The sequence below is a fragment of the Anser anser genome, assembly GCF_964211835.1.
Source record: "Anser anser genome assembly, chromosome: 16".
In the NCBI taxonomy this organism is placed as follows: Eukaryota; Metazoa; Chordata; class Aves; order Anseriformes; family Anatidae; genus Anser; species Anser anser.
In genome coordinates this window covers 381841-409547 of record NC_139737.1, presented here as the reverse complement: position 1 = coordinate 409547, position 27707 = coordinate 381841, and the positions used below count along the sequence as shown (strand labels likewise).

The 27707-nt window shown below is 53.5% G+C and overlaps 2 protein-coding genes across 6 annotated transcripts; one reads left to right on the top strand and one right to left on the bottom strand.

The window, feature by feature from the left end:
* Positions 1–393: 393 nt before the first annotated feature.
* Positions 394–19926, bottom strand: NCOA5 (nuclear receptor coactivator 5). 5 transcript variants are annotated; one of them, XM_083801948.1, is made up of 10 exons: positions 19737–19926; positions 16746–16932; positions 16080–16187; positions 12150–12216; positions 8301–8687; positions 7936–8051; positions 7595–7721; positions 5066–5265; positions 2832–3155; positions 394–2406 (listed from the first exon to the last, which is right to left on the bottom strand). In XM_083801948.1, the coding sequence occupies exons 2-10, from the start codon at positions 16906–16908 to the stop codon at positions 1757–1759; spliced, it is 2142 nt and encodes a 713-aa protein (XP_083658074.1). In that variant the 5' UTR covers positions 16909–16932; positions 19737–19926; the 3' UTR covers positions 394–1756. The 5 variants fall into 5 exon arrangements, with proteins under 5 accessions (XP_083658074.1, XP_083658076.1, XP_083658075.1 ...); XM_083801950.1 differs by lacking the exon at positions 19737–19926 and adding an exon at positions 19261–19544; XM_083801949.1 differs by lacking the exon at positions 16080–16187 and having other exon boundaries at positions 19737–19922.
* Positions 19927–21719: 1793 nt separating this feature from the next.
* On the top strand, positions 21720–27311 carry CD40 (CD40 molecule). Its single transcript, XM_083801170.1, has 9 exons — positions 21720–22036; positions 23516–23597; positions 24172–24297; positions 24400–24543; positions 24749–24848; positions 25752–25813; positions 25954–26052; positions 26462–26487; positions 26747–27311. Exons 1-9 carry the CDS (start codon positions 21989–21991, stop codon positions 26897–26899), a joined length of 840 nt encoding a protein of 279 aa, XP_083657296.1. The 5' UTR covers positions 21720–21988; the 3' UTR covers positions 26900–27311.
* The last annotated feature ends 396 nt before the right edge of the window (positions 27312–27707 follow it).

The window sequence follows — 27707 nt, the reverse complement described above, 5'->3', positions numbered from 1 at the left end:
GCTTTAAGCGGTAGCTGTTCAATTAACAGCAAGCGCAGCTCCAGCACTGGGCTGAGGGAGGCCACAGCTGCTAGAGCGTCTTTTGGGCCTCGCACATTGGCCCCCGTCACACAGAGCCCCAAAGAGCTGGTCCCTGAACAAGCACACGGGCTGATCTGTTCCACGGTGTCCAAGTCCAGTGAGTGACAGTAAGTACCAAAGTATTATAAACTGAGACAGACCACAGTACTCTCACAGAAAGGCACGGTAAGGTTTGTTCACTTTCCACTTTGCATCCAGTGCTGGACAGCATCTGAAGCAGCTTACCTGGAAGAAGAGGGTGATGGCAAACGCAGTGGAATAATGTATTCCAGCAGTAATCAAGCTGTTAGGCATCAAAAATGCAACAAAATGTTTTTCCTGTCTTTTTATTAAAAAGTAATGTCCTTTTGTTAACAGCACAGAAAGAAAAAAAAAATGCTACAACACAAACCACCTAGGACAAAAAAAAATCCTCTGCTCCAAAACGTTGCTTTCTTATTATCTTTTGGTTCTGCAGGATGCCTACAGACTCCACAAAGACTGTGCAAGGGAGGACAAAATAGAGAAGTTTTGTGTTCTGGTATCAAATTATGTTACTGGTTAAAAACACGGTGAAATATCACTGCCCGATTTTCCACTCAACTGTCCACTGCAGCTACCAAAGTGTTGAAAAATGTATAAAATTATAGTATTGCATGTTGGCACTGCCTCTCCACATTAGATGGACAAAACACCAACTAACAGATGAAGTTTCTGAGAGCACACATTCACCACCTGATAACTGGCTGCAGGTATTTGCAAGACAGGTCCGGCAGCACATCAGTGTGGCTGAGCTGTTGGGCTACAGTAACCAACTGTGCCGAAGCAAGATTGTAAGAAAAGGAAATATATATACCAAATTTAATATATTGAACTTAAAATTGACGACTTGGCTTGGGTGTAGGAAAATCAACTGACCACTTGAAATCTCTGCCTCACCCAGAAGCTCTTGTGTTTCCGATCCACCACTGTGCTTGGACCAAAACTGCCATTTTCCATACGCTGGGTGAGGTGAGGAGCACTTGTCAGCCTCACTCCGCCAGGACAGGACAGCCCAGCTACAGAAGCACTGAACGGGACTGTCGTGGCTTATGGAGTTATGGTCAAGCACGTGCTACATGAATTCAGCTGCTAGTGCTACCACTGTATTTTCTCTCTCAGACTGGTTTATATGGCATTGAAAAAAAAAACCTGAAAAAAGAAATCCAAAGAAAAATAGTGCCCCTTCCAAAAAGATGCATCTCCAGAGGGCCCTGTCAGGGTACCACTCTGTTCAGTCCCATCTCATTTTCTCAAAACCACTGACCCAAAACTGTGCTAAGACCATTTGGTGAGACCAGACTGCACTGCATGGTGAAGATGCACCAGCTAATGGGAGTGAGAAAAAAGCAGAAAGACCGTCATTGCAGCAGCTTCTGTGCTTAGACAGAACAATCAATTACCCACAGTGGCTCTCAGCATATTCTGCCACTGAGAAAATAAAATATACTTCTCCGAACACTGCTATCCAGACCAAAGTGAGGAAGGGCAGCACTAGCAATACTCAGCAGCAATGCCACTGGGAGTACACTCTCACCAAAGTGGAGAGGACATGCATATCCAGGGGCATTTGTCCCATGTCAAGAACAGGAGACTTTTTAAACAGCTATAAGTATGGAATGGCAAAGGGAAGGGGAAAGGGCTTGACTGCTCAGCTTTAATAGTGTCGCTGGTAGGAACCCATGGGTTGCTGGGCAGAGGACCCTGCTCGCCCCTGAGCCACTGTTTGGCTCACGAGGTGGGAGAGTGCAGGACCACTCTGGATAAGGGTGTCCAAGGCTTTCTGTACACTAGGGTTGTCAAAGTTGATACCAGACGATACTGGCCTTTGAGCAGGCACGCTGCCAGGGGCAGGGAGGCGATTCTGGTGCTGGCCATAGAGTGCCTGAGCTGGCGGAGGAGCTCCAGGTCTTGGACCTGCATTTCTCGAAGGGCCTTGGAGAGCAGGAAGCTGTGTGCTTGGAGTCTGCAATCTCTGCTGAGCCTGGTTTAAATTTCCAGCACTCATCTGTGCTGATCGGGCCTGACCGCTGGCCATGCTAGCGAAGTTCTGACTCGGCGTGCCACCCGATGTGCCCGCAGAGGTTGCAGAACTGCTGTTTGCTACAGCAGCTGCTGCTGCCCCACTGTTGAAGAGACTGAGGATTTTTGCCTGAAGCTCCTGCTGAGGATTAGCAGAGGACACTGGAACAGAAGGAGCAGAGACCAGAGGCTGTGAACCCTGATGAGCCTGAGCGCTTGGAAGGCTGGACTGACTGCCCAGAGATGATGCTGAAGGTGCTCCCAGAGACTGTCTTGACATAGGTGCTGGGAAACAAAAGAAAAAGTTAAAGCTCTCCAAATGCCCTTGAAGGGGCACCTAAAGGAAACTAGTGAGATAGCTACCAAAGACACAAGTCTCAGTGAATACCCACCCCTCTAAACATGAGGGCTGCATAGCTCTGGGGGACCCAAACCACTCAACAAAATCGTTGCCCTTTGTGTAGCAGCCAATCAGTTATGGCAGCATTGTGGTTTCCCTGAGAGAATCCAATATAAAAGGTCTGTCACATGAAATACCAGAATAGTCTCAGGACTCCTGAATACATGTCCATCTCCGTAAAATACATCACTGTGTGAAAATGTGACTACACTAGGACCCCTCTGTAATGCCGGTATTGTTGTGCTGTCCCAGCCCAGAGAACCCACTAACCATACAATTAATAGTGTCGTCTAGGGTTGAAAAAACTTACCCTGCAGAGAATCAGTGCTTCCCCTAAGTAACCTTTCTTTCCGGTCTCTCAAGTAATTGATTACTTTATCAGTCTCCTCAGCAGTCAGATAGCGATTGTCTGCCAGAAGGTTCAAGAGAGTCTGAATCCCCGGAGGGTGACCCCCTCTGGCCCCCTCCTCCACAGGGGGTGGGCGCTCTCGCTCTTGCAGAACAGCCTCATCTGCCATCTTGGCAGCCTGCCGCGCAATTTCTTCACGCTCCTTCTCCCGTGACTCTGTTTTGTAGCGCTCGTAATTCCTTGCCACCAGCACCATGGCATCAGCTTGTGGCATGTTGCGGTGTTCTGCACAAGGAAAAGAAACACTTTAAGAAAACCAAAGGCATTAAAAGGAGGTACCTTGTCTCACTCACAGCAGCATTTCTCATTCAGCAGGCAGGCACCTCTTAGGGACTGCAAGCATAGACCTGGAAAGCTCTCTAGGCACACAGCAAGAGTTCAATTTCTTAAGCCAAAAGAAGGTTCAAGGCTATCACCCAGCAAGGCCAACCCTTCTTTCCACAGCTGAGGGCTCTGAGAAGGTACCACACCAGTCTTTCTGGCCTCTCATCCAAATAAAGAGAAAGCGGGTCCCTCTGCCTTTCACACAACTTCTCCATGCTCTGAGAGGAGACAGTTCCAGCTGTTCTACTGTGGAACCCTTCGACAGGCCCCAGAATTGCACCCTCTAGGCTGATAGACGTTCCCAGAGCAGGACACTGATGAGAATGTTTTTTGGTTTTGTACTGTCAACATCTTAATGTAGTGTGAGTGTATGCAGGAGATAGGGAGGAAAGAAGAATTGGCTGAATTTCACACTGCTACTTCTGTTTTCAACTCTGGGACAGTAAACAGCAATAATGTTCTTCCATAACACATCGAATAACGATCAGTTTCAACTCTTTTATTTGCCTTTTAAAGTTTTTGAGGTCATTATTTCCACTTCAAAAAGCACACACACAAATGTTCCCCTGAAGACAGATTTAAGCAGAGAGATTAAAAGAGAAGTCCTTTATCTTCCACAAAAATGCCTAAAGCTCTGAGGTTCACTTTCACATTATGCTTTGCACAAGTTGTGAAAGAGTTCCCTAAAACTAACAGGAATGGAAAGGTGACCATATGCAGTTCAAGTACAAAATATTAAATATCTAGAAAGAGCTGTGAATGAGTTAATGGCTGGGGTTCTTATCAGATCTGATACACAGCTAAATCCAGTGAAGAAGAGGAGAAGCTTTGGCAGTGGGACAGGTATTAAACCACAGGAGTTAAGATTTAAAACCAAGGCAGTAGAAAGGCCACTGAAAGTGTGCTTGAGATGTCTTTCTGCAGAAAATGACAGAACCTCCCCACATCTGGATCAGATGTTAAAAGAAACCAGGCTTCTTCAGTCAGTAAGCAACAAAAAATGGTGAATGTGCATTCAGATGTTTATCCTCTCAGATGAACCTGACAAAACGTTACTTGAGAACATAACAAGGGAGGAATAACTGTTGAAAGCTCAACTGCGGTCCAAAACCCACTTCTGTAACCAGCACATGAGCAGGCTTATGATCATAGCAAAAGCCCGACTTTCCAAAATCACCTTCTGACAAGATGTTTGTTAATACAAATGCCCAGTTGCGTGCTCACAACAACCAAGTCATACCCTGAGACAGAAAATTATGTGACAAGCATAAATAGCGGTAAAAATATGGGGCGTGTACACTCAATCACTTCATAGTTGTACCTTTTTATAACTCCCTCCAGTTTCACAGTCAGATCTTTACCTTGACAGAGTAAGCTATCCCTGTTGTGTTTTCCTTAAGTCTCATCTGCTTATGAAAGCTGTCTTGTGATTTCTCACATTCCAAGCACTTTCTCTTTGGGAAAAGGGTTAAGTGGTAAACTGAGGCTACACTGGTATTACTCAGAAACCTATCAAGGCAGCAGTGTCTTTTCTAGAGCTGGAGTTCATGACTCCCTAAAATGCAGCAGAGATTCTCTCCTGGCAGAAATAAGATAGTCCTTTTGGCAAGGGACAAATAAGTTATTACAGAAACTTGTAAATAATGGTAGTCACAAGTATCACTTGCCATCAAGCTGTTAGTAACTCCTTAGAACGCAGCATGGATGAACATCATCTTGTGTGGAACTGCTCAAGAAAAAATGTTTTAGAGCAGTTCTTCGTGCAGTTCAGAGTGACCACATAGCTACACAGCCTACTAAGACCTCAGTACCTTGTGGGGTGCCAAACATGATGTTAACAGTGCAAGAACGGTGAACTTGATGCTGCTGGGTGATGACAATGGCAAAAGGAGACCCTCCTCTGCTCACATCGTCCAGGGCTTGCGTCAGTGACATCTCTGTGTTGAGGAAGATCAGGTCCACTACCATGCCCAGATCCCGCACCTTCCGCCCCACTGACTCCGCGTACTCCCTAACACAAAGCAAAGCCAGCAGAGTTTTACAAGTCAGTCACATACAGAAACAAACTCTAGCACATTCACCCTCTCCGTCTCAGATTCAATTTCCTGATGGCTTACCTAACTTCATAATGTTTAGCAGGACAGTATTAAAGCAATCTCAATATTGTAATGTAAAAGCCTAGATCCCACCCTTATTTTGAACTAAATCAGTCATTTCAGTTTAACTGAGACAGATTATAAATCAAGCCTCAGTTTAGCTGAGAAAGTGTCTGCAAAAGGATTTATACTATCATAAAACTGCTTACATATAAATGCATTTAAATTGAACTCAGTAAATGAGGCAATTTATTCCTGAAGAGATCTAACAAGCACGCAGCAGAGCAGCTAACCTCCAGAAGACAGTTAGTTACTCGTGCCATGTTTAGTGTCTTAACTGTTCAAGTGCACTTTACCCTAAGTCACTGTAGCACAGGTCAACGTTTGAACCTGAAGATTAATTTTCAGAGAATTAACTATCCATACATTCCCTTGAGTTCCAAACACATTTTGTCTTGCTCTTTTCTTCTATTAGCTGTGATCTGTTCTAACCCAATATTAACACAGCATCTACGAATCCACTTTTCCTGTATCTGCTGCCCTGCAGACTTCCCACAAACAATAGCTTATATGGTTGAGCTTAAAGTTTCCAAATCTTTTATTAAGCTTACAATACACAGGGCCAAAACTGCAATACTGGCTGCATATGTATTCTGAGAAATTTAATCTATGCGCACTTGCAGCTTGTGAAGGAGGTTCAGGTTATCACCTTTGGAGGTGAACACTGCAAAGGTGACCAAAACTGTTTCTCTGCCCCCAAATGCCTTTTTAAGGTTTTCTAAGTTACACTGATCATGTATCTAAGTCATTCATGAATCATCTTTTAATAGGCCTATAGTAGGTGACAAGAATATTTCAACATCCAAGATTTACCACATGCTCCGGGCTCTTAAGGTTTGTGGTTGTTACACACCAAAAAGATCCTTAGGAACCTAAGATGATCCTTCTGCACAAAACACAGCACAAAATTCTCTGTGTCAGGTACAATAATTTGTGCTCCGTATCTCCCAAAGACTTTTAGTCACAAAGGGATAAAGAATCTAAAATTCCCTTTGGAGATTTATTCCAATAGGTAATCAGCCCCTTTAAAAGTAAACCTCAAAAAGGTATTTCTAGTTTCACCATTTCCCTTGTTTCCAACGCTGATTTCCTGCTCTGCCTCCTGTCACCAGATCAGGCAAGCAGCAGCTCTCTTTCTGCCTCACAGGTATAGCAAAGTTAAATAAATGCAACTCTTCATTTTTTTTTTCTTCAGAAGAATTAAAGAGAGCTTTAAATTTCCCCTTGACAAACATTTTCCTCAGACCCCAAACCAGATCTGTGGTCATCTACATCTTTTCTATTCTTCAATATATATATTTGTAGAGGTATAGACATCAGACTGGTGCCTTCATTACAGCACTGCTCCCCTTACAGCACGCACAGGCATACCTCCCTGTTCCCAACATAGAGGCACTGCCTGTTCTCCAAACTATAGACATACCAGCATTTTTGATAGAAATCCATTCGACTCCTACAATTGCTTTCAGTCCCTACATTCCAAAAAGAAGTGCATGTTTCTACAGTCATGGCCTGCGTTTTTGCTTCCAGATAAATGACCTCACATTTACCGCAATAAAAAGGCACACCGAGTGGGGACACCTCAGTAAACGTTCAGACTGCCATGTGAGATTTTCCTTGTTACACATGCTTTTGATACCGTTCACGACTACTTTCAGCAGTGATTTTATATTTCTTGCACATTGTATTGAATGGTGTCTGACTTAGTAATCTAAGTCAGATAACTGCTGACTGAAAGGAGCTGAAGCGGACAAATTTCAGCTCCTTTCAATCTGACATGAGCCCTGAAAGGGACGCCCCCATGACTCAACATCGACAATGTCCCTGTGCTATCTGCTGATTAGCACGCGTTAATAAGTTCCATATTATTCAACCCCAAAATAACAAGTACAGGCCACTATAAACTGTCATGACAGTAGGCTGACATGAAGAGCATGTAGATAAAGTTCAGGACAAGGTGTGTTGATAGCTGACAACGGAGTACAAGTAAAGCCTAAGATACAACAGTGTTTCTACATCTGATGAACCAGTCAGTATTTCCAGAATAGCCACATAGGCTTTCTGAGGGCTCTAAAGCCACTCTCAAGGGAATCTGTAAGACAAATAGCCCCAAGGCAGGACTCAGCTTAATTCCATTTTCTTATTCCACACAGTAGCAAACGGTGGTCATAACTACTTTCTTACTTTGTCTGTTTATTCACCACTATCACAGAACAATCCACAGGTCTCTCTGCATCAAAACGTCTCTTGATTTCCTCGTAGTACTGACGGTAAAGCTCCTCTCGCCGTCGCTCTTCACGCTTGAGACGGTCTGAAACCAAGCCACAGAAAGACAGAACAAATAATGCTCTTTGGATCTGCTTGGAACAAAGAGGTGCGTATGGCTGGGCTGTCTCCAAACCATCCAGTGTCACAGAAGGCAACGCACTGTGGACGTGCCTGTCCATCAGCACCACAGACATCTACGTCCTCCCAGAGAGAGGATGTGGATCTGCCTATTAAACATTGGTCTCAAAGGCACTAACCTTCTGAATTCACCGGCGCTCTATCAAAATGCTCTTTGTAACGGTCATAATAAGAGTCATCCTTCCGCCGATAGTAGTCTTCAAGGCGAAGATAACGGTCATAAGTTTCATCTCGCCTGCAACATTTACAGAAGCAATAGTTCCCATGCTCCAACATCATCTCAGACAATAACTTTTGCCAGTGCATCACATACAGACCTTCCTCGAGTTTCATTACTGAAGAACCCAACTGTTCCCCTCAAGACCCAAAGCAGGCACCCAACTGTCCTCAGCTAGAGGACAACTGGCGCCACTCAAACCAGCATAACCATAGAGGCAAGAATGCCATAAAATCATGTCATCAAATAGAGCCCTGTGAAAGTTACCTGTACAGAGGGTCCCGAGGGTCTCTCATATCCCGCGGATCCCTCGCATCACGTGGATCTCTCATGTCTCGTGGATTCCTCATATCCCGTGGGTCCCTGTATCGATCATACAGCGGCTCCCGTGGGTCACGAAAGTCTCTAACATCACGAGGGTCCCGTAAGTCTCTTGGATCCCTGATATCCCGGGGGTCTCGAAGGTCTCGCAGGTCCCGTGGGTCCCTGTGGTCTCTAGCATCACGCATGTCTCTAGCTCGAATGTCTCGAGCATCTCTGGAATCTCGTCCGTTTCTACCATCCCTGCCATCTCTGGGATCTCTCCGTGGGCTCCCCCGAAGAGGGGAGCGATCACGTCTGGTATCTCGGCCATCCCCGTAGGCATATGGCTCTCTGAAGAAAACACGAGGGAAATTCCATTAGACTGCTAATAACACAAGTGTGGTTACCCCCAGATCTCTTACCTGAAGTGCCAAAGCGACCCTTCTCTCAGCAGCTGAAGCCTCCCTCCTACCCCATAACAAGAATTGCCCCAGAACGTATTCGTCAAAACAAACGTATTTGGAGAATCTTCTTAGTTACAATGTTTATTGTAGCCAAAAGAGTCACAGAAAGCTCCTTACTGGAGCATCACTAAAACTGTAGGGCACCTGTGGGAGGAGCGAACAGGCACCTCAGAAACCATCATTTCAAGGCCTCTGACCTCTGATGTCAGCCATGGATCATCAATCAAACGTTAACTTCCACATTCCTTGAGAGAATTCAAGGTGCTGTAGCCTAATAGCCACAAATATGGGATAGCTAGGAGCATTCAAGGGATCTATTAAATTCACAAGTCGATGACAGAATACCTGAAATAGGATGCTACTGGCATATGATTAAAAAAGAGCTTGTTGAGACCAGAGACACAGTAGGCTCCATGTTGTGGTTGGTTTTGTGCTGTTAGCAGAAAGCTACCGCCGTGTCCTGACAGTGAAGGGACAGCTCCTGTAGAAAGTCAGTCTTATGTTTATGAGGCCCCACATTAAAAGGGTACCAAACCCAACCAGCACTGCACCATCAGCAGGAACAGGATTGTCACATCTGAATGATCCATCTCATTCAGACTTTGTACCACGCTGTCTTCAGAGTCAAGAGAGCAACGTTCCAGTCTTCATCTTTTCCAAAACAGTAGTTTTTTCCAGGTCATATTTTGTTTTCCAAAGAAAACATAACTTTCACTGTAGTCTAAGCCAAACCAGAAAAATCTTGCAAGGGAACTACTGAGCTTCATATGCTTGGAATGTTCTTTCCCCATGATACTGGCAACTATAAGAAAATATTTTTTTGTATCTTTTCACCTCTGTCAAGTTTTGTAAATAAAAAGCTTTCTATCAGACTAATCTAGCTTATGAAAGATAAGCACAATTTAATTCCGTTTCCACTACAGTGCATTCACTTTGTAGTCACTTGGAGAGAACAGCAGGATCAACAAGCTGCAAGATGCACCCAAGTTTCACTAAGAGTTAGAACAGACAGCAGTGAGAAGCAGAGCCCATGCATGGACTTTGGTGCCTTGGACACCCAGCTGTTCTGGGGGAAACAGAGGATCGCTGGCATTCTCTATTCCAGATAGAAAACGGATCTTGGGACAACCTACAGCGGTGCCACCAAGATTATATATAGCCTCCTCTTGTTACAGAAGCACTGTGCTCACCCACAACTGGATACTCCCTCAGTCTCTTGGGCACACAGACCAGCTTGATGTTTGCGATCTGTTCAGAACCACAGCCCAGGAGAGATGCACATTGTCTTCCCCTACCCCTTCCTCCCCCCAGCCTGCAGTGAATGATGGCAGAAGCTCAGGGGAAACTCCTCGTTTGCTATGATGAATACTGAGTACCTGACCTTTCTGTAGCTGTGAGACTATACAGCAAAACAGCCAGATGCAGAGTAATTGTTTTGCAATATGACATTTATTCCAGCTGGGGTGGGGGTGACCAGAACAGGCCACATTATCTGTAGAGACAAATTGATCCAGAAAGAGCAACGCACAAGTGCAACACAACTACAGACGTGGCACCGGGCCTCCTCTGCTCTCGCACCTGCGTGACTGCCCGCCCAGGCAGCAGCATGAGGGCACAGCAGCCTCCTGCCTCTGTCCCTCCACCCCTGTGGTCTGTGGTCCGACTCCTGCAGTGCCAGCACCGCTGCCTGCATCTGCTTGGGACTCAGCGCTGCTTCCTGGGCCCGCAGCAGGGCTTAGGACTCCACACCCTGGCATCGGCAGCTGCTGTTCACGCACCTGCAGCACGGTCCGGAGCCCAGCATCCGCTGCCTTGCCCGCCACTCGGCACCCACAGCCTCATTGCTGCCTGTGCTGCTGCTCGGGACCTGGTGCCAGCCACATGGGATGGCCACGGTGTCCACAGTGCCAGCTGAGTCCTGTGCCTGTGGCAGTGCACCCGCGCCTTCGACAGCCGTGGTGGTGGTCCGGTCCCAGGGCTCGCATGCCTCCAGTGCTCCTTAGGGGCACAGGCTCTTGTGAGCATGCAGGATCACAGATCCCAGTGCCCACAGCACTGGTGCCAGCCGCATGTCCCTTGCAATGTGGTCTGAGGCCCAAGGTTCGTGGCACCGGTGTCTGCTTCTCATACCTGCAGCGCTACCCAGCGCCTTCAGCATCGTACACCTGCAGTGCCACCGAGGCCAAAGGCGTGGCATCAGTGCCTGCTGCTCACGTGTGCGCAGCACTCTTGGGGTCCCCATGCCAGCACCAAGCACGCCTGGCACTGCCCAGGCCCAAGCCTTGCTGCATCCGTGACATGAACCCCCAGACATGTGCCTGAAGCATTTCCTGGGCCTGCTGCCTATGCACTGCTCTCTGCAAATGCATTTGGCCCTGTGCAGGATAAACGCAGTATATACAAAGTACCAAGGATTGCAGATACTCATTCTCTGTATTTTGGCAGTAGATGTCTTGCAAGTTGCACTTTTTTCCCATTTTTTGGTAATTTAACAGGTCAAATTAATAGAGCACACGTCATGTGAGAGCTTGATTACTTTCAAGTCCGACATGTCACACTCCTTTGTGTGCAGAGCTTTACAGTGTAAGTGCAGAAAACGCAGGCCTTACAGCACATGGTAACCACAGCACGTCTTGGTGCGCTCCCCAGCGACACCACTGAAAGGAAACGGCAGTTGTCTTCCTGTGGCAGGACAACTCGTGTCTTCTCCACTCGCTTGCGACTTCACATGCAGAGGGCGTGCAGGAGCTGCACCCGCTGCGCCTACCAAGGGGTGGGGAGCCCGGAGAAGCAGGCAGACACACACCGCTGGGCGTAACTGCAGAGCAGACTCGTTCCACGTACTGAAAATGCACGTACGCATGCAGATGGGGCAGTGCAATACAGATAGACGCTGCCTTGTGCTTTGCTAATGTGCACTTTTCCAGCTTCATTTCAGGACTGCAAGTTTTTGACATCAGAAGAGGCAAGATCCTGAAGTCGTCTGCACTGACCCCTACAGCCCCTTGGCAATAGCTCTACATGCCTTGGCTTCTCTGATACTTGAGTCAGGAACAAACACCAAGCTGATTCTTCCTCACAAGTCTCTTACAACTTGCGCCACAAAACGTAACACTTAGTTGTAGTAACAGCAGCAAGCACGAGGCTTCCCTCGTGCCTCCTGAGGTGTCAGCGCCAGAAGGGCTCTTACAGGTGGAGCAGTCGCATCCCGATTGTCTCACTTGAGTATCTCCGTTTGACTGGGGAGGTGGCAGTAGGGAAGAGACACAGACATTTAGCACAGGCAGCTGGGCTCACGCCCTAAAAGCCTGCCCTTCCTAGTATAACTCACTGCTTCCAGGTACTTTACCTTCGTGCCGGACTGGACCTTGATGAAGCCTTATTCATATTTCTTCTTTCCGCTGCTTTATTAATATCTGTAAAGAATAATCAACCCATCTGTTCAATGCTATGGAACAAAAAAAAGATCATCAGCACAATTCAAATGAAAGCAACTTAAGCTCAACAACAACCAGATGGTGCAAGAAAATACATTCAGCAGAGAGCCACTGTCACTTTGACAATTTTTTTTTATTAAGTTTAGATAGTACAATGCAATGAGGTTTTCATGGATTTCTCTGACTTCAAAATAGGGTGGACAGCTCGGGTGAAGTTTTAACACTTTATTTCAGGCCTACATCCAGACTCTTCATTCCATAAGAACCTCTTTCTTCTGCAGTCTATGAGCGAGCAGAATGCAACTCATGGACTCTAGGAGAAAAAGCAGAGTCTGAAAACCTCTGAGAAAGGAAGTTGTTGGCCAACAGCCTTAAATTCACAGCCAGTCTTGTTCAATGGAGCATGCAGCTGCCCTTGGTGACAATAATTCAAGGGTTCTCACACAGCACATGCAATTGCCTTCCGAGGGACCGCTGCAGCATTAAACTGTACAGCCTCCACCACTGAGGAAACGGGATCCAGGGAGCCTGAGGCACAAGCTCCTTGTGCAGTCAACATGGTGCACTCAGAACACCACTGCGTTGAGATGCAAAGAGATGCAACAGATCAGAAATTTGAAAATTGGGTGGCTTCTGAGTATCTCCATGAAAAACACCATGAGGTGAAATACAAAGAAGAGAACTGAAGAAAGAGTCTTGTCCTCAACCAGAAAACGTGAAGTTGCCCCAAACTGGTGAGGACCAATACTGTTCTACTGGGAAGAAACAAAGCCTCCTGTAACAGCTGATTGAAGATGAAATAATGTACTAGAGGGGGGCAAGAACAAACAGAAATGATTTCAGGTGTTTTACTCTGAAAACCTTTTAAGGAAAATGAAAAAAAACAAACCTAGGTCCTATCTGCTCCCTGAGGATCTATCAACAATTAAAGTTTATTAGTTATTTATACTGGTCACTTGCAGGAGCTTTAAAAGTAGTTAAGCGTGCCATATAATGTTCTTTAGGCTGACTTCTATACCTTCTGTAACTTCCCAAACTATCCTTCATTACATGCAAAATTAAAATTCGAGTTAAGAGTTTAGCTCTAACTCTTGCCCCTGCTGCCAGTCAAGAAGTATCACGTTCTCTTCATACAGGGAGAGGGGCAAGTGCAATCTGACCGCGGCGTATGAATGCAGGGTAACGGCATTCACAGGGCGAGAAAGCAGTCTCTCCAGAATCAAATACAGTTGCAGTGTCTCCTATCACAAACTAAATTTGGTGGACATGTATTCCCTACACAGCTTTACTCATTGAAGATAAAGAAAGCTTTTAAGCATTTGTGGATGTACTAGTATAACGCAAGACTGAACTCTCCCAAGGCCTTTCACCCTCTTATTAGCCAGTATATTCAATACTTACACTGCATAACTGAAGTAACTGTTTTCCTTGCATTTATTTTTTAGCTAAGAACATTTTTCAATTCAAATGTTATCTTTAAGCAAGACACTATCTGCTTTTGGGGTTTAAGACTTTTATTTTTGCTTTAAGATGCCATTGCAGAAACCTATATTGTGATTTTTGCACTCCATACCGTACACATTTCTTTCAAATTAAAAAGAAGCATTTAAACCTGAACAAATATTTTACTAGGAGACAAAGACACCTTTGACAGGGATCCTTCTCTTGCACAAAATGATTTAATAACATTTTTATTTAATGCCAGCAGCATTTACAGATTGCTTGAACATTGACAAAACAACTTCTGCGAAAATGAAAATCTTCTGTCTTGTAGGACTTTGAGATGACAGGGACACTGCAACCTTACAGTGCAGCCTTCAGAATAAACACAGGTGGCAAGAGTTTCTTGAATTGCATTCCCATCTCAAGTCAAGCAGCAGAATTGAACTAGAGCTCATCTTTTGGCAAAACATCCAATTCCCATCTAAAAGTCTCCAGAGCACAGAAACCACCAAAGCTCCAATGAATTACTCCAAGTATAAATTATTTTGCTGTTAAAGAAAACTATTTCCATTTATGGCCTTGTCATACCTATACCCGCCAGATTACACCTCACTCAACGAGCCTTTTTCTAGGGCTTGCTCTTCAGCTCTTTAACCCTTAAGATTTTTCCTGGGGCTTTTCCGATTTAGCACTATCCTTTCTGAACTGGCCATACCAGAACTGAACACAGTACTCCAGCAGCAAAATCCCACAGGTACTAAAACCTCCCTACCTACAAATCTGTTTTGTACGGCTAAGGATGACAAGAGCACTCCTGCTAGGCGCAGATCTTCAGATTTGCCTTTGCTGGGCGTTCAGTTCTGCCTGTATCCAGCTTAGGAAGAAGCTCGGGTCACTTGATCATCAGTGACTCCATCCCCATTATATTCCCTCTTTTTAAAAGATGACAGTGTGCTTTCTATGCAAGTTTCTTATGAAAACACTGTATGGCCAGGAACCAATTCTTCCAGAACACCACTCAAAACGCTGACCAATTCCATCTATGCTGCACTGAAATTCATTTTAAACCCATATAACACTACGCTGCTTTTATTGTACTAGTTTCTTAATCAAACGTCTTACAGAAGCCTTCTGCATCAACACTGCTGCTTTTATCCAGAAAACTTGCAGTATTGTAAGTTAGTGCGACAAGGTTTACTTTGACTGGGATTATTCTTTCACCTGGCACTTGGCAGGACACGCATGCAGTCTATTTGCTGCCGGGGCTGACGCCGGGCTCTGCTCTGCTCAACTAGTTGGTAAGCTTGCAGCGCTCTGCCAGGGCCCCCGAAACTCCACAGTTTTCCAAGGAAAGCAACATTAACAGCCAAGGGAGGTCTCAGTGAATCTCACAGATGTTGATTTAATTTTTTGAGAGGTCTGGTTTTGGTAGCTGCTGGTTTTATTTTTTTTTTTTAAGCTTGCTACTGATATGAAAAGCAACATCTTTCAACTCTTCAAAAAGAGAGGGAAGAAAGATTACCTGAAGACTAGGGGGTCTTCTCCAATTAGAGTTATAATTTCCAAATAATTACACGTTAGTATGTGAGACAGATGCAGCTGCTCCTTTTTAAACTTCTAGACTCTGACAGTGCTGGCCATAATTTCTCCTTGTAGCCTTCTGTCCTCCCTATTTGCCACCATCTCCACCTTCAGGCTTGTATTTGGTACTTCTCCATTTTGCTATTTACCGCTCCTTTCACTCCTTCCTAAATCAAACAGTTTTTCTTTAAATTAGCGCAGGCTTGCTTTGGAAGTAACGTTTTACTTGCACTTAGTAGATTATTCTTAGACTTCCCACCATTCATTTCTGTTTAAGATTGCTCCCAGCATATTTAGCAGAATTATTTTCACCTTTATGAAAATGGCCTTTTTAAAGCACCTTGTATTTTTATGGCTACTTACAGATTGATTTCCCCACGTGCAAGACAATCCAAGTTAAATTTACTTATCTAACGGGACACTAAGTTCTGTGGCCAATTCCTCTGAACCTGCCAAGATGAAGCCCAGTACTGGTTTACAACTGTTTTTAAAACTAAGCGCGTGAAGTTTCAATCAATACTTTTCAGGGCTTACGTGCTCAACAGTTCCTTACATAAGGTTATAGATCTGTTCAAACACTAACACAAAAATAAGTTCAGAGCAAGACCTAGGTAGCAAGAGACAACACTCCGGATGAACCACACGGCACTTAGGGCAGGTAACTTGGAAGGAAAATACATACCTGGTCAAAGCGACTTTAGACTAATGCCAGGCAAGTTCCACACAGCGAATTTTCCAGAGAGCTTTAGAACTAAAGCACTCTTTCTACCAAAACGCATGCTAAGGTCAGTAGAAGAGCAGGGATCAGTTTTCCTTACCTAATCTATACCCTTTATAAAGGCGACCCTTCTCACCGTCCAGAGCGGCCTGGACATCTTCTAGACGGTCATACTGCACGAACCCATAGCCATGGTACATGCTGAGGGCTGGAAAAGTTAACAGCAGGGCAAGACCAGTTACAAGTAAGGGACTGCACGATCCCGCACCCAGGCCATGTCACCCCACCAGATGGAGCAAGCAAAGGGCACTACCCAAAAACACCTCGGCAAGTTTTGTGGGAAATCCGGGTCTACTGGGATTGAAATGCAGAGCTGAAGAACTCTGAGATGCATTTCTTAGACAACACCACAAAACAGATCAACTTCCTTCTGACAAGGCAGTGACCAAAAAACAACCCACGAAGTGACCGAGACTTCATTAAGAGACTACGAAGTCACTTGAAAGAACAGATTTGCTTCATATAACATCACACTGCAACCCCAAAAAATAAAGCATAGCTCATATATACACACTAGGGTACAGCTGCATTGAGGGAATTACTTGTTCAGAAAAATGCAGGCAGAGAAAATTATCATTAAAGGTCACTTTTTAGGGGAAACATTAAGTCACTCCTCTCATCACCATCAAACAGCATTTGACAAGCATGAAAGTTATATTTCTGACTGAATTCCCAGCCACAAAAAGGCATAAGATAAAATACTAACCCCTGATTTTGCCATATTTTGAAAATATCTCTTCCATTTCTTCACGAGTCATGTGGTCTGTGGGCAAATTGCCGACAAAAAGTCTTCTCTCTAAATCCTGCGGATTGGTGCTGTTAGTGAAGTCGCTCTGTTTGATGCTATTGCTCTTGCGTCCTCGAGCCATTTTGCTTTCGTTCCAAATCCAACTCTTCGCAAAAAAGAGAAATGGCCACGCATATAATTTCAATCCATGACATTAAAATTAAACTGGAACAAGATTAAACTTAACAGCTTTGCAGACTAGAAGCCAACTGGGTCGGTTTGACGCAAGCTTCGCTCCAGAGAAATCTTAATACAAGGGACATGGAAGTCTGGCAAAAACGTATACCGCAGCATTTTGGTTGATCTTCCCATAATACTGGAATGGAGTAAGCCTAATCTATTTTGCAGATGTGTTTTAATGGTTTAACTCCAAACTAAAATACCAATAAAACCCAGACTCTGCTGAAACATCTTAACTTTAGCTTTGCAGTACCCCCATTGTTGTCATATCTAATTCTTCAGTTCACTGGTAAGAAGAGCTGAAATTTATGCAATATTTTAATAAGCAGAAAGGAAACACTCATCTCAACATTGCATAACAGGATCCAAATATTTCTGTATAGGCTTCGAATGAGACATCGCAAAGTATTTTAAAATGTGCTTAAGTGACCACACTTGGATCTCTTTACTGCGTGTGAAACCTTAGCTTGCCCAGCCCAGAAAGCAGTTTCTCATTCACATCGCTACTGAACAGCCCATCCTTGTCCCCACCACGATGCCACCTCCCCCGAAGGCGGGTCCACAGCTGGAATTTAACCACCCAACGTAAACGCAGCACTGCTGCAGGAACAGTCAGCAGCGTTCATTACACAAAGTCACCCGAAGAACTTTAGCACACAAAACAAAAACCTCAAAACACCAAAACAGAACCTATCAACCCAAGCAGAACCAGAACTGATCCAGGATTCACACTTTCTCTTGTAAAAGTCACCATTACATAACACTTCAAAAAAAGTGAAAAGCACTGAAATTTTCAAAGTTGAAAACTATTTGAAGAATAAAGTTGTCATCCTTCCTAAACATCCGACTACAGAAATACAGGATGGAATTTTCTGTAGGTAAGAAACGCATAAAGAAAAGCTGGTGAAGTTTAATATATCAACAGAAACGTCTACTGTCCATCAAGAGCTGCCTACAACCAACACACACCCCTAACAGTAAACTGCGTTCACTATAATTTCAAAGCAGCATCTAAATAAACAAGTCAGACACCAAGAAGCACAAAATGATTTCACTACGGTACTTCTACAACTCTTAATTGGCATGAGAAGTAAGCTTACTCCCAGATCTGAGGCATAAAACTGATTTAAGGTCAACTATCTTTACGCTTGTATTATTTGTCCACTTTTAGAAAACCCTGCTGAGAAGGGAGGCAGAGAATGCCTCCCAGTCCAGTTTTTTTTTTTTATAATGAACCGAACTGCTAGAGCAGGGAGAAAACAACAAAAAACAAAAAAAACACACACTCCAAGAACAAAGGAAAAAGTCAGTTCTTGTATCTTATTTGCCTCAGTCCTCCTATAAGTTGTTTCCCCTGCACATGCAGTTTTACCTTCCCCACCTGAAGTACCAAGTCCTGTCCCATTTTGCTTTACAGATGTTGTAGACTTCACTTCTACTATCACAGCTTGAGTTCTCAGCTGAAGGGAAACAAGTTTTCAAAATTCTCCCAAAGCGGAAAAGTAGCTATAGAACATGGCAGCAGGCACCTGGCTCCGACTGCGCCCGGGTCGGGTCGGGAGGTCGGGGCCATGCCCAGCGGCTCAGAGCGCTGCCCGGGGCAGGGGCTCGGCGCCCGACCTGCACGGCCTCGGGACGTCGCGCACACGCCAGCAGCTGCCAACACGGCCGCAACCGCAGCTGGCGGGACATTTTGCTCCCATTATAAGAAGCCAGAACAAATTCTCTTTTCTCTTTCTTGAGCTTGGGAATGGCAGGGGGTGGCTGTGGGGAGGGGATGCACGGCCCTTCTATACCAAAAAACCAAGAATAACTGTTTCTCCACCTGCAGGTCACTTCCAAAACAAAGCGGTAAATCCCAAGCACTAGCCCACGCTGAGCTAGCAGAAAGCTTTCCCACATAAGCACTCTGTGCCTCTGACCGTTTGCCACTTGGTAGATTACGCAGTTAAGGACCATTTAGCAATTATAAGACCAGAAGAGACAGATGTTGTTCCAGACGTGGGCCTGCAACACCAGGTAAATGGGGAAAACTTCCCCACTAGGGCTCCTTCTACAAACGCAACCAAGGAGGCCGCCTACGCCCCGAGCAGCAGCGAGGTGCTCGTACCTCAGCGCAGGCACCGGGCACCAGGCCTCGCAAGTCACCACAACGGGACGGCTCACGTCAGCTCGGGCGCCAGTAAGCCCTGGGGAGGTTAATTAAAGCCGCTTTGTTTTAAAAAACCCTGGCGTTAAGAACAGCGTCCCTTACCGACAGCGCTGCCGCTTCGGAAGCGGGACGTGGCTGGCTATGTGGTGCAAGGGAGCCTTCGCTCAGGGATCCGCAGCGGGTCCCCGGGCACGGCCCAAAGCAACCCGGGAAGGCTCCGCAGAAGGCGACCGCGGCTGGGAACGGCGGGCGTCGCCTCCCGGCCGGCCGGGCGGGGCTGCGGGACGCCGCTCTCGGCACCGGCCCCGCGGGGCGAGCGCCCTCACCCCGCTCCGGAGGGCCCCGAGGAGGCGCGGGCCCCGGGCCCGTCTCCCCCGCCGCCGCCCCGAGCGCACGGCGCCGGGCCGCCGCCGCTCCGCTGCCGGGGAACGGCCCCGCGGCCCCGCACGGCCCCGGCCCCGCCGCGCCCCGGCACCGCGCGGGGGGGGGGGGGCGCCGTCGCGAGGCCGCCGCGAGGCCGCCCCCGCCCGCCCCGCGCCCCCCGGCGCTGCGGGGCCGCCTCCCGGCCGCGCACTCACCGCCGCGCCGGGCCCGCGCCGCCTCAGGCCGCCGCCCGCCAGGACAAAGGCGCCAACCGCCGCTGCCGCACGGCGCCGTCGCAAAGCGCGCCGAGGGGACCGGCCGGAAGGGCGCCGCCTCGCGCTTTACGGCACGGGGCGCGTGCCGACGTGCCGCCCGCCGCCATGCCTGCCGCGCGGGGGCCCGCCGCCCGCCTCGCCCGGCTCCCGGCACGCGCCGCGGCCCCCCCGCGAGGCACGCTGGGACTGGTAGTCCGGCGGAGCGCGGCCCGGCCGGGCCGCGGGGGGGCGCCGGCAGGGCCGGGCCGGGCCGGGCGGGGCAGGGCCCGTCCACGGCCGTCCCCGGCCGTCCCGGTCCCCCCTGGCCGGGCGCGGGGCGGCGCCGCGCTGAGGGCTCCCGGCGGTGACCGCCCGCCCTCCGCAGCCGCCCCGCCGGTCCGTGGGGCGAGCGGCAGCGCCTCGCGCGAGGGCCCGGCTGTCACGGCCCTGCGCTGCCGGGAGCCGCCGCCTGCCCGCCCCGAGGCCTCGCCGGGCCGGAGCGCGGCGCGTCCCGACCCCGGTGCCCCGGGAGCTGCCGCCGGCCCCGCGGCCAGGGGCTGCCGCTCGGCGGCCGGTGCCGTGTCCCCGCCGGCGCACGGGGCACCGGTGCCGGGGCGCTGAGCCGGGGCTGCCCGCAGGCCTGTCCTGGCGTGCCGAGCGCTCAGGGCCTTGCGGGGGACTTCCCGGGCGAGTCCCGAGCCCAGAAATCCCCTCCCGCGCCGTTGCCGCTCTGTCTCTGCTCTCAAGGCCCCCCTGGGACCATTCGTGCTCTCAAGCGAATCAGTTTTGGGAAATGACGGCAGGGGGGGAATCCAGAGCACGCGGCCCCCGCAGCTGCCCCGGCACACAGCCCCCCGCCAGGCGGCAGGAGCAGGAGCCCCGAGGGGCTGCGGGTGGGCAGCGGCACAGCGGGCACCGCTGGCTCACGGGGCACCGGCAACAGTGCCCGTGAGGAGCGGCGGCACTGGGGCAGCCTGAGCCCGCTGCACGCGCAGCCGGCGCTGGATGGACTCCCAGCTGGGGCTGGGGCAACGCGGCCGTGGCTGGGTGGCTGGCACTGCTGCAGGAGGGGACAGGGCAGCAGGGCCGTTCTGTGACCTGGGCGCAGGGGGATGCTGAAAGCCCCCCCTTCCAGGCACGCACCACAGGCTGGATACGGGGAAGTCTCCCAAGAGCAGAGGAGCCTGGAACTTCCCCGGGGATTGCTCTGGGGACCCCAGGGAAATGCAGCCGGAGGCCGCAGCCAGCCAGAGGCACAGCTGGGCCCTGCAGGCCTTCCGCCTCTTCCCCTTTTTGGCTGACGTATTTCTGGGGACTCCGCACAGACGCCGGAGTTTGGGGGAACAGTGAGGGGCTCTCCAGGGCCACAGCTCTGAACTATCTTTCTTTGGGAAAATGAAGTGAAACCTTGAACTTCTGCCTCAGAAATGAGTTATTGGGGCCAGCACAAAGACTTCCATTGCCGTGGCCCACAGCTGAGTCCTGCCCGTGGCCTGCACCCCGTCCACCCAGGAAGGTGCAGGCCGGGCAGCAACTCAGGGCTGGCAGGGAGCTGCCAAGGAGCAGGCTTCCCTCCGCCAGCTGCAGCGTTACGCTCGCCTGGAGCCACCGCGCAGGGAGGCCGAGCCCCAGCGGCTCTGCCGGGACCCCGGGCAGGGCTAGGCGCCACGGGGCCGGGTGCCGTGGCGGGGCAGAGCTGCTGTCCCGCGGGACAGGCTCCGGTGGTCCACACCGGCCAGCGGTGCCCCGCGCTGAGCTGCCCCAGCTCCCCCCGGCCCGCCCCGCCACGCAGCCGGGGCGCTGGGCACGGCTGCCCCGGGACCGCGGGGCTGGCGCCCGTAGGGCCGGGGCCGGGCCCGCAGCGCGGTGCCGGGGGGCTTCCGCCGGGCCCCCGGGCCCGTCCCCGCGGCCGCCCCCCCACGGCGCTGCCCTCGGCCCCGGGCTGCCCACGCTCCGCGGCCCGGGGAAGTCCCCGGGGGCGCGGGGAGTCGGCGGCGGGAGCGTGTGCCCGGTGACTGCAGGATGGGCGGCCCCTGCGGCCCCTTCCTGGGCGGAAACGGGCCGAGGCGTTAATACGGGCTGCCCCGCCGCCCGGCTCGGCTCGGGACGGGGCGCCACGGCACGGCACGGCACGGCACGGCACGGGACGGGACGGGACAGCACGGGACAGCACGGGGCGGCGCGGCTCGGCTCGGCTCGGCTCGGCTCGGGCCATGGGGCGGCGCGGGCTGCTGGGGCTGCTCTGCGCGCTGCTGCTGGCTGTAAGTGCGGCGTCCCGCGGCGCCGGGGAGCGCGGCCGGGGCCGGGCCGCTCGCTGCCGCGGGGCCCGCAGCGGGGCCGGCACCGGGGTCCCCGCGCTGCCCGGCGGCGGCGAGGCTCTCCGGGGGGGGGCGGCGCCCGGTTCTGTCCGGCCGCTCCGCTCCGCTCCGGCCCCGCGGGGCGCGCCCGGGCCCCGCGGCGGCGCTGCGGCCCCGACGGGAGCGGGCCCGGGGCCATCGCCCAGCCCCGTGCCGGGAAGGCTGCGGGGGAGAGACCCTGGCCGGGCGCCCCGGGCCTGGCTGCCGGGCGCGGAGCTTCGCCGTTCCTCATTCCTGCGGCTGGGAATTCCCCGCGAGGGCTCGGCTTTATCCGCGCCTTCCCGCGGCCGTTCGCCTCCCTTTGCCCAGGGACCCCCATCACCCGTGTCTGGGGCGCGGCCGTGAATTTGGGGAGGGGGAGAGGGCCGGGCCGGGCCGGGCAGGGCAGGCAGGTCCCCGCCCGCGGATCCCCCCGGCTCAGCTCCGCTCTCTGCCGGCGGGGCTGGGGCAGAGCCGAGCACCGCTGGCTCGGCCGGGGGCTGCAGCCCGGCCGCGGGCCCTGGGCGCGGGGTCTCGTGGGCTCGGAGCACGGAACGGGCCCCGGGGGGCTGGGCGGTGTGAGCAGAGGCAGGGCCGGGCGTATGAGCACCTCTTTCAGTTCCCTTTCCTGCCCGAAGTCACAAACGCACGGTGGCAGGGTCAGTTCCCCTCTGGAGTGTCAGGCGTCCCGACACCAGAGCTCCGGTGTCCCGCTGCTCCTCGGGCAGAGCTGCACCGTGGCCCCAGGGCTGCCCGCGGGACCCCACGAGGGGTCTGCAGTACACGGGGCTGCTGCAGGCCTGGCTCCCAGCCCTCCTTCACTACGAGTCCTCGCAGCCTTCTTGCTCCAGGGCCCTGCTGGGCTTCCATCCCTCTCCCCGGGCCTGGCAGACTCACCAGGCGCAGCCACTCTGCCAGAGGTGCGCAGTGCTGGGCTCGCGCCTCACGAGGGACGATGACACAGGTGTCCTCCTACCCCTGGACTGGCTTGAGATCCGAGCCCCCAGGACAAGGACAGCTCCCTGCTTCCTTCCCCACCAGGTTGGCCGGGCTCCGCTGGGTTGGGTGTCTGAGTTGACGCTGCTCCCCCTGGCCAGCGCTGCAGCGCTGTGGGCAGTGGCAGGGGCCCAAGGTGATGTGCAGCCTGGTAGAAAATCCGGGGAAACGTGGGGCCACCCTGCCAGAGTTGCTGCCATCCCACTTCAAAGAGAGTACTGGTAGCACCAGGCAGCGCGGGCGGCTCTGCTGTGGTCTGTGGTTAGTGCAGGCATGGGAAGCGTGGTGCAGGGAAGACCTCACCTCAGGGCGTGGGTGAGCACGTGAGTTGGCACACGCATGCCAGCAGCCGTGGCCGTGCAGGAGCGTGGCGGAGCAGTGTCATTTCACAAGTCTCATCTCTTCCAGTGCTGGGGGCCCGGTGACGCCATAAGATGCTCTGATAAGCAGTATGAGCACAAGGGCAAGTGCTGCAACCGCTGTCAGCCAGGTATGGAGATGCCTTCCCCTTCCTGGGCCCCTGAGGCCCAGCTGTGCCAGAGCCAACTGCATGGCCATGGCCGGAGCCAGCCCCGCTTGCTTCAAGTGAGCCCCCCCCGCCAGCAGTGCCAACAGGCTCACCTCCCGCTGTCACCTAGTGCTGGAGCAGCTGGGGACCTCGTGGGTTCCCTGAGACCCCCCCGCACCTCACCAAGTCTGCAGGGGCTCCCTTGCACAGCCTGAGCTTCTGCAGCCGCAGGATCCCATGGCACAGGCAGCTTGCAGGGACAGCTACTCCTGCTGGCATGGCCAGATTGGCTTCCAGTCCCTGGCGTGCTGGAGGCAGTGAACGCCTGCCCCAGTCTCCTGCTGCAGCCCCCAGCACCTCCTGCCCAGCCCTGGGCTGGCCCCTGCAGCCCTGGCTGCCGGAGCAGCATCCAGCAATTGAACAAATGTGCCGCAGCAGCCCTGGCATCCACAGCATCCAGCGCTGCTGTATCCTGCTGGCAGAGCTGCTGCATGCAGGGGGAAAGCTCCCTTGCCCCTGCCTCACCAGCACTTACTTGCCCCTACCTCACTTGCAGGGGAAAAGCTGGTCTCTGAATGCAATGCCACAGAAGACTCTGTCTGCATCCGCTGTGAGAGTGGACACTATCAGCAGAGCTGGACCAAGGAGCGGCACTGCACCCCCCATGACATCTGTGAAGACAGTAAGTGCTCCGTGCTCACACTGGCCCCAGCATGTGGTGCTGCAGGGGCTGGTGTCTGCCCGGGCTCACCTGTCCGGTGCCTCACCTTGCCCCTTTGCCCAGACACCGGCCTCATTGTGAAGACGCAGGGAAACGCGACGCACAACACGGTGTGCCAGTGCCAGGCCGGCATGCACTGCTCAGACATCAGCTGCCAGACCTGCGTGGAGAACCAGCCCTGCAAGCAGGGCTTTGGGTTTGTGGCAGGTGAGACTCAGAAGCTCCCGCCCTCCCCCTGGGGACCGATGTACTGCCAGCATCGGCCTCAGGTCCTCCCAAGCACGGGGTGCTTCCCTGGCACGGGGCTCCCAGCAGAGCTTCAGGGGAGCTGCGCTGCTGCTGTGCCCGGCGGTATTGCCACGGGAGAGGCTGCTCTGTTCCAAAACTTCCTGCAACCTCTGTTCCTTTCCAGCCAAGGCCGTGGCTCGGACGTCGTCCCCCTGCGAGCCCTGTCCAGAAGGCACCTTCTCCAACGTCTCTTCCAAAACCGAGCCGTGCTACCCCTGGACAAGGTCTGAGTGCTGACCACATCCTATGCCCATCCCATACCTGGCTGTGCCACGTCCCTGTTGGCATGTCCCCTGCTGCCAGCCTCTGGAGGGGACCTGTGGACCAAACGCTGGGAGTCTCTGAGGGACGCAGCGTTGGGATGGCATAGAGCAGGAGTGAGGGGAGCAGAGCAGTGAGTGCAGTGAGGCTGGGGGTGGCGTGGCCCATTTGGAGGCAGGTATCCAGGCACTTGTGACCATCCCTCGGTGCGTGCACAGAGCGTCAGCCCGTCCAGGGGTGTCCGCGCTGCCTTCTGCACTGCAGAGCCAGGAACAAGGGCCATGGGGTCCCACCAGCCCTGCACAGGCTCTGCCTCCCAGCACGCTCCTTGGCTGTGGCTACTGGCCGAGGCGCCTGCCCTTCCTGCAGGGGAGCTGGGGTTTGAGGATGCTATGGGCTGGCAGCTCGCCCGTCTGTAGAAAGCTGCTCGAGGGTTACTTGCACTCCCTGCTAGAAACGTGAGCCTTACTTCCGGACTGAATTAGTCTCACTTCAGTTGCCAGCCATTGGATTTCACTTTGCTTATATCTGCGGCCAGAAATTACCTCCCCATGGAGCCACTTGTAGCCTGTCATCAAGCCATCTCTGAGCTGCTCTGCAACAGCTGAAGTGCCCAAGTCCCAGGGTCTCTCTGTCAGTGCAGGTCCCAAATCTACACTCCCTCTGGTCCTGTCCAGGACCCTGGAGCAGGATCGTGCTAGGAGCCTGGCATCCCCATCCCACAGCATGGGCCCCAGTGCCGGGTGGGCCCCCAGCCACCACCCCTCGAGCCCAGCAGGCTGACCGCCTGCTGCTTTCCGTGCACCTCCTCGGGGGCTCTGCATACCCAGGCTCCTGCTGAGGTGATGTCTCATTCTTGCCTGCAGCTGTGAGGAAAAGGGGCTCGTGCTGAAGGAGAAAGGGACAAACACTTCGGATGTGATCTGTGGTAAGTGCCTGGTGCCGCAGGCTGGACCCGTGCGGAGCAGGGACCTCCTGCCGTGGCCGCGGGCAGTAGGTGGGGGCCTCGGGGGAGCCCCGTGTGGCTGAGCGCTGGTGGCACCCCGCTGATCCCATCTCCCCTGGCAGAGTTCAGCAGGCGCTCCTCGCTGTCTGTGCTGATCCCCATCACGGCCGCGGTCGTCACCTGTCTCGTGGGCATCTGCATCTACTGCCTGGTCCACGCAGGTGAGGAGCTGGGACTGGGGCCTCGGAGCCTCGGCCGGAGAGGCTGGGCCAAGGTGGGGAGGATGTCGGCAGCTCTGCTGATTCTGGGGCGGCCCTTCTGGGGACGGCACCAAAGCGTGGCTGCCCTGAGCCTCGTGTGCTGCCGGGCAGTGGGCACCATCTGCTGGAGCCCGGCAGTGCCCTGCCCGCAGGCACATTTGTGCTGCCGCAGCCCGAGCCGGGCCGGCTGCCAGAGGACAGGGCCAGAGCCGGGCCCCTCCGCGGCACCCGGCCCCTCCGGGCTGGCACTGCGAGCTGCAGGACCCGTGCTACAGCAGCACCGGCCTGGCTCTGAGCCCAGAGCTCAACGCAGGGCTTGCAGCCTGGGAGCACTCCCTGACCGCTGCCTTCTCTTCCTCTTTCCCTCCAGACCTGAGGCGACGCGTGCCGAAGCAGGTGAGTCAGCCTCTGGAGCAGGTTGGGGTCCCTCTGGCACGGCCGGGCTGTGCCAGCAGCGGAGCTGCAGAGCTGCAGAGCAGGGGCCGGGAGGGGTGGGGGCTGTCCTACGGCTGCCCCGCCGGGATGGGCCCCCCAGGGGTGCGGCACCAAGCACAGGGTGAGGCCCTGGTGGAGGTGGGAGCGTGGCAGGAGCCTGTGGATGGCTGCAGACGGGGTGCGACGGCCTGCCCCTGACCCCTGCTCTGCGCCCGTGCAGGTCGAGGCCAGGGTGCCCCGGGATATGGAGAGACAGGAGCCCAAGGAGGACGGGGAGGACATCTTCCCAGTGCAGGAGACTCTGCTCGGGGGCCAGCCTGTGGCCCAGGAGGACGGCAAGGAGAGCCGCATCTCGGAGCAGGAGAGGCTGTGAGGGCGCAGGGCGCCACCGACAGGAGCACAGCCCGGGGCCAGCGCCCTCTTCCCCGCCCCCTCTCCAGCCGGGGAGGGAGGCGAAGTCTCCGGCCGGCCGCAGACGCGGTGGGGCCGCGGCACGACCGGGAGGGGCCGCAGCGGCGCCCGGCCCGGCCGCCGGCCGGGGGGGGCCGTGGCGGAGGGGCCCGGCGGCCGGTGCAGGACGGCGGGGCCGCGGCGCTGCCGGGCAGCCTCGGGGGGGGGCGCCCAGCTCGGCCGCCGGAGCCGGGCCCGTGGGCTCCGGGACGGGCAGGCGGCAGCGGCCGGGGCAGGGCCGCGGCCCGGGGCCCGCGCTCGGGGTGAATAAACGCCAGCCCCGGACCCACGCGTGTCCGCCACACGGCTTCTGCGGGGCGGGGGGGCGGCGGCGGCCGGGCGGGTGCGGGGCCGCCGCGCCGCCAGGAGATGGAGCTGCGGCACCGCCACCGCCACCGGCACCGGCACCGGCACCGGGCGGGGCGGGGCGGGGCGGGGCAGGCGGCGGCCGAGCCCCCATCCCCCCCCCGCGGGGGCGGTGGCTCCTGGCCCGGTTCCCGGAGCTCGGGGGCTTCCAGCCCCGGCCGGGGGCGGGGTCGCGGTCCCGGCCCCGCGCCCCCCGCGGGTCCCGGCTCTGCGCTGGGCTGGGAGCAGTCACACGCGGTTGTTCGCCACCGCACCGCTGACAAAAAGCCGGTATTTAAACGTTACTCGCTCTCCCGCTGTGCGGGAGCGGCACGGCCTGCGGCCTCCCCCGGCCCCGCCAGCCTCCCCCGTTCACGCCGACCCGG

Coding starts and splice junctions, on each gene's coding strand:
- NCOA5 (XM_083801948.1), bottom strand. CDS start 16,908: ATGGCTCGAGGACGCAAGAGCAATAGCATCAAACAGAGCGACTTCACT. Junction 12,217..16,079: donor TTATAAAGGGTATAGATTAG/GTAAGGAAAACT, acceptor TATTCTTTACAG/ATATTAATAAAGCAGCGGAA. Junction 7,722..7,935: donor AGCGCCGGTGAATTCAGAAG/GTTAGTGCCTTT, acceptor GCTTGGTTTCAG/ACCGTCTCAAGCGTGAAGAG.
- CD40 (XM_083801170.1), top strand. CDS start 21,989: ATGGGGCGGCGCGGGCTGCTGGGGCTGCTCTGCGCGCTGCTGCTGGCT. Junction 22,037..23,515: donor TCTGCGCGCTGCTGCTGGCT/GTAAGTGCGGCG, acceptor CATCTCTTCCAG/TGCTGGGGGCCCGGTGACGC. Junction 25,814..25,953: donor CACTTCGGATGTGATCTGTG/GTAAGTGCCTGG, acceptor CTCCCCTGGCAG/AGTTCAGCAGGCGCTCCTCG.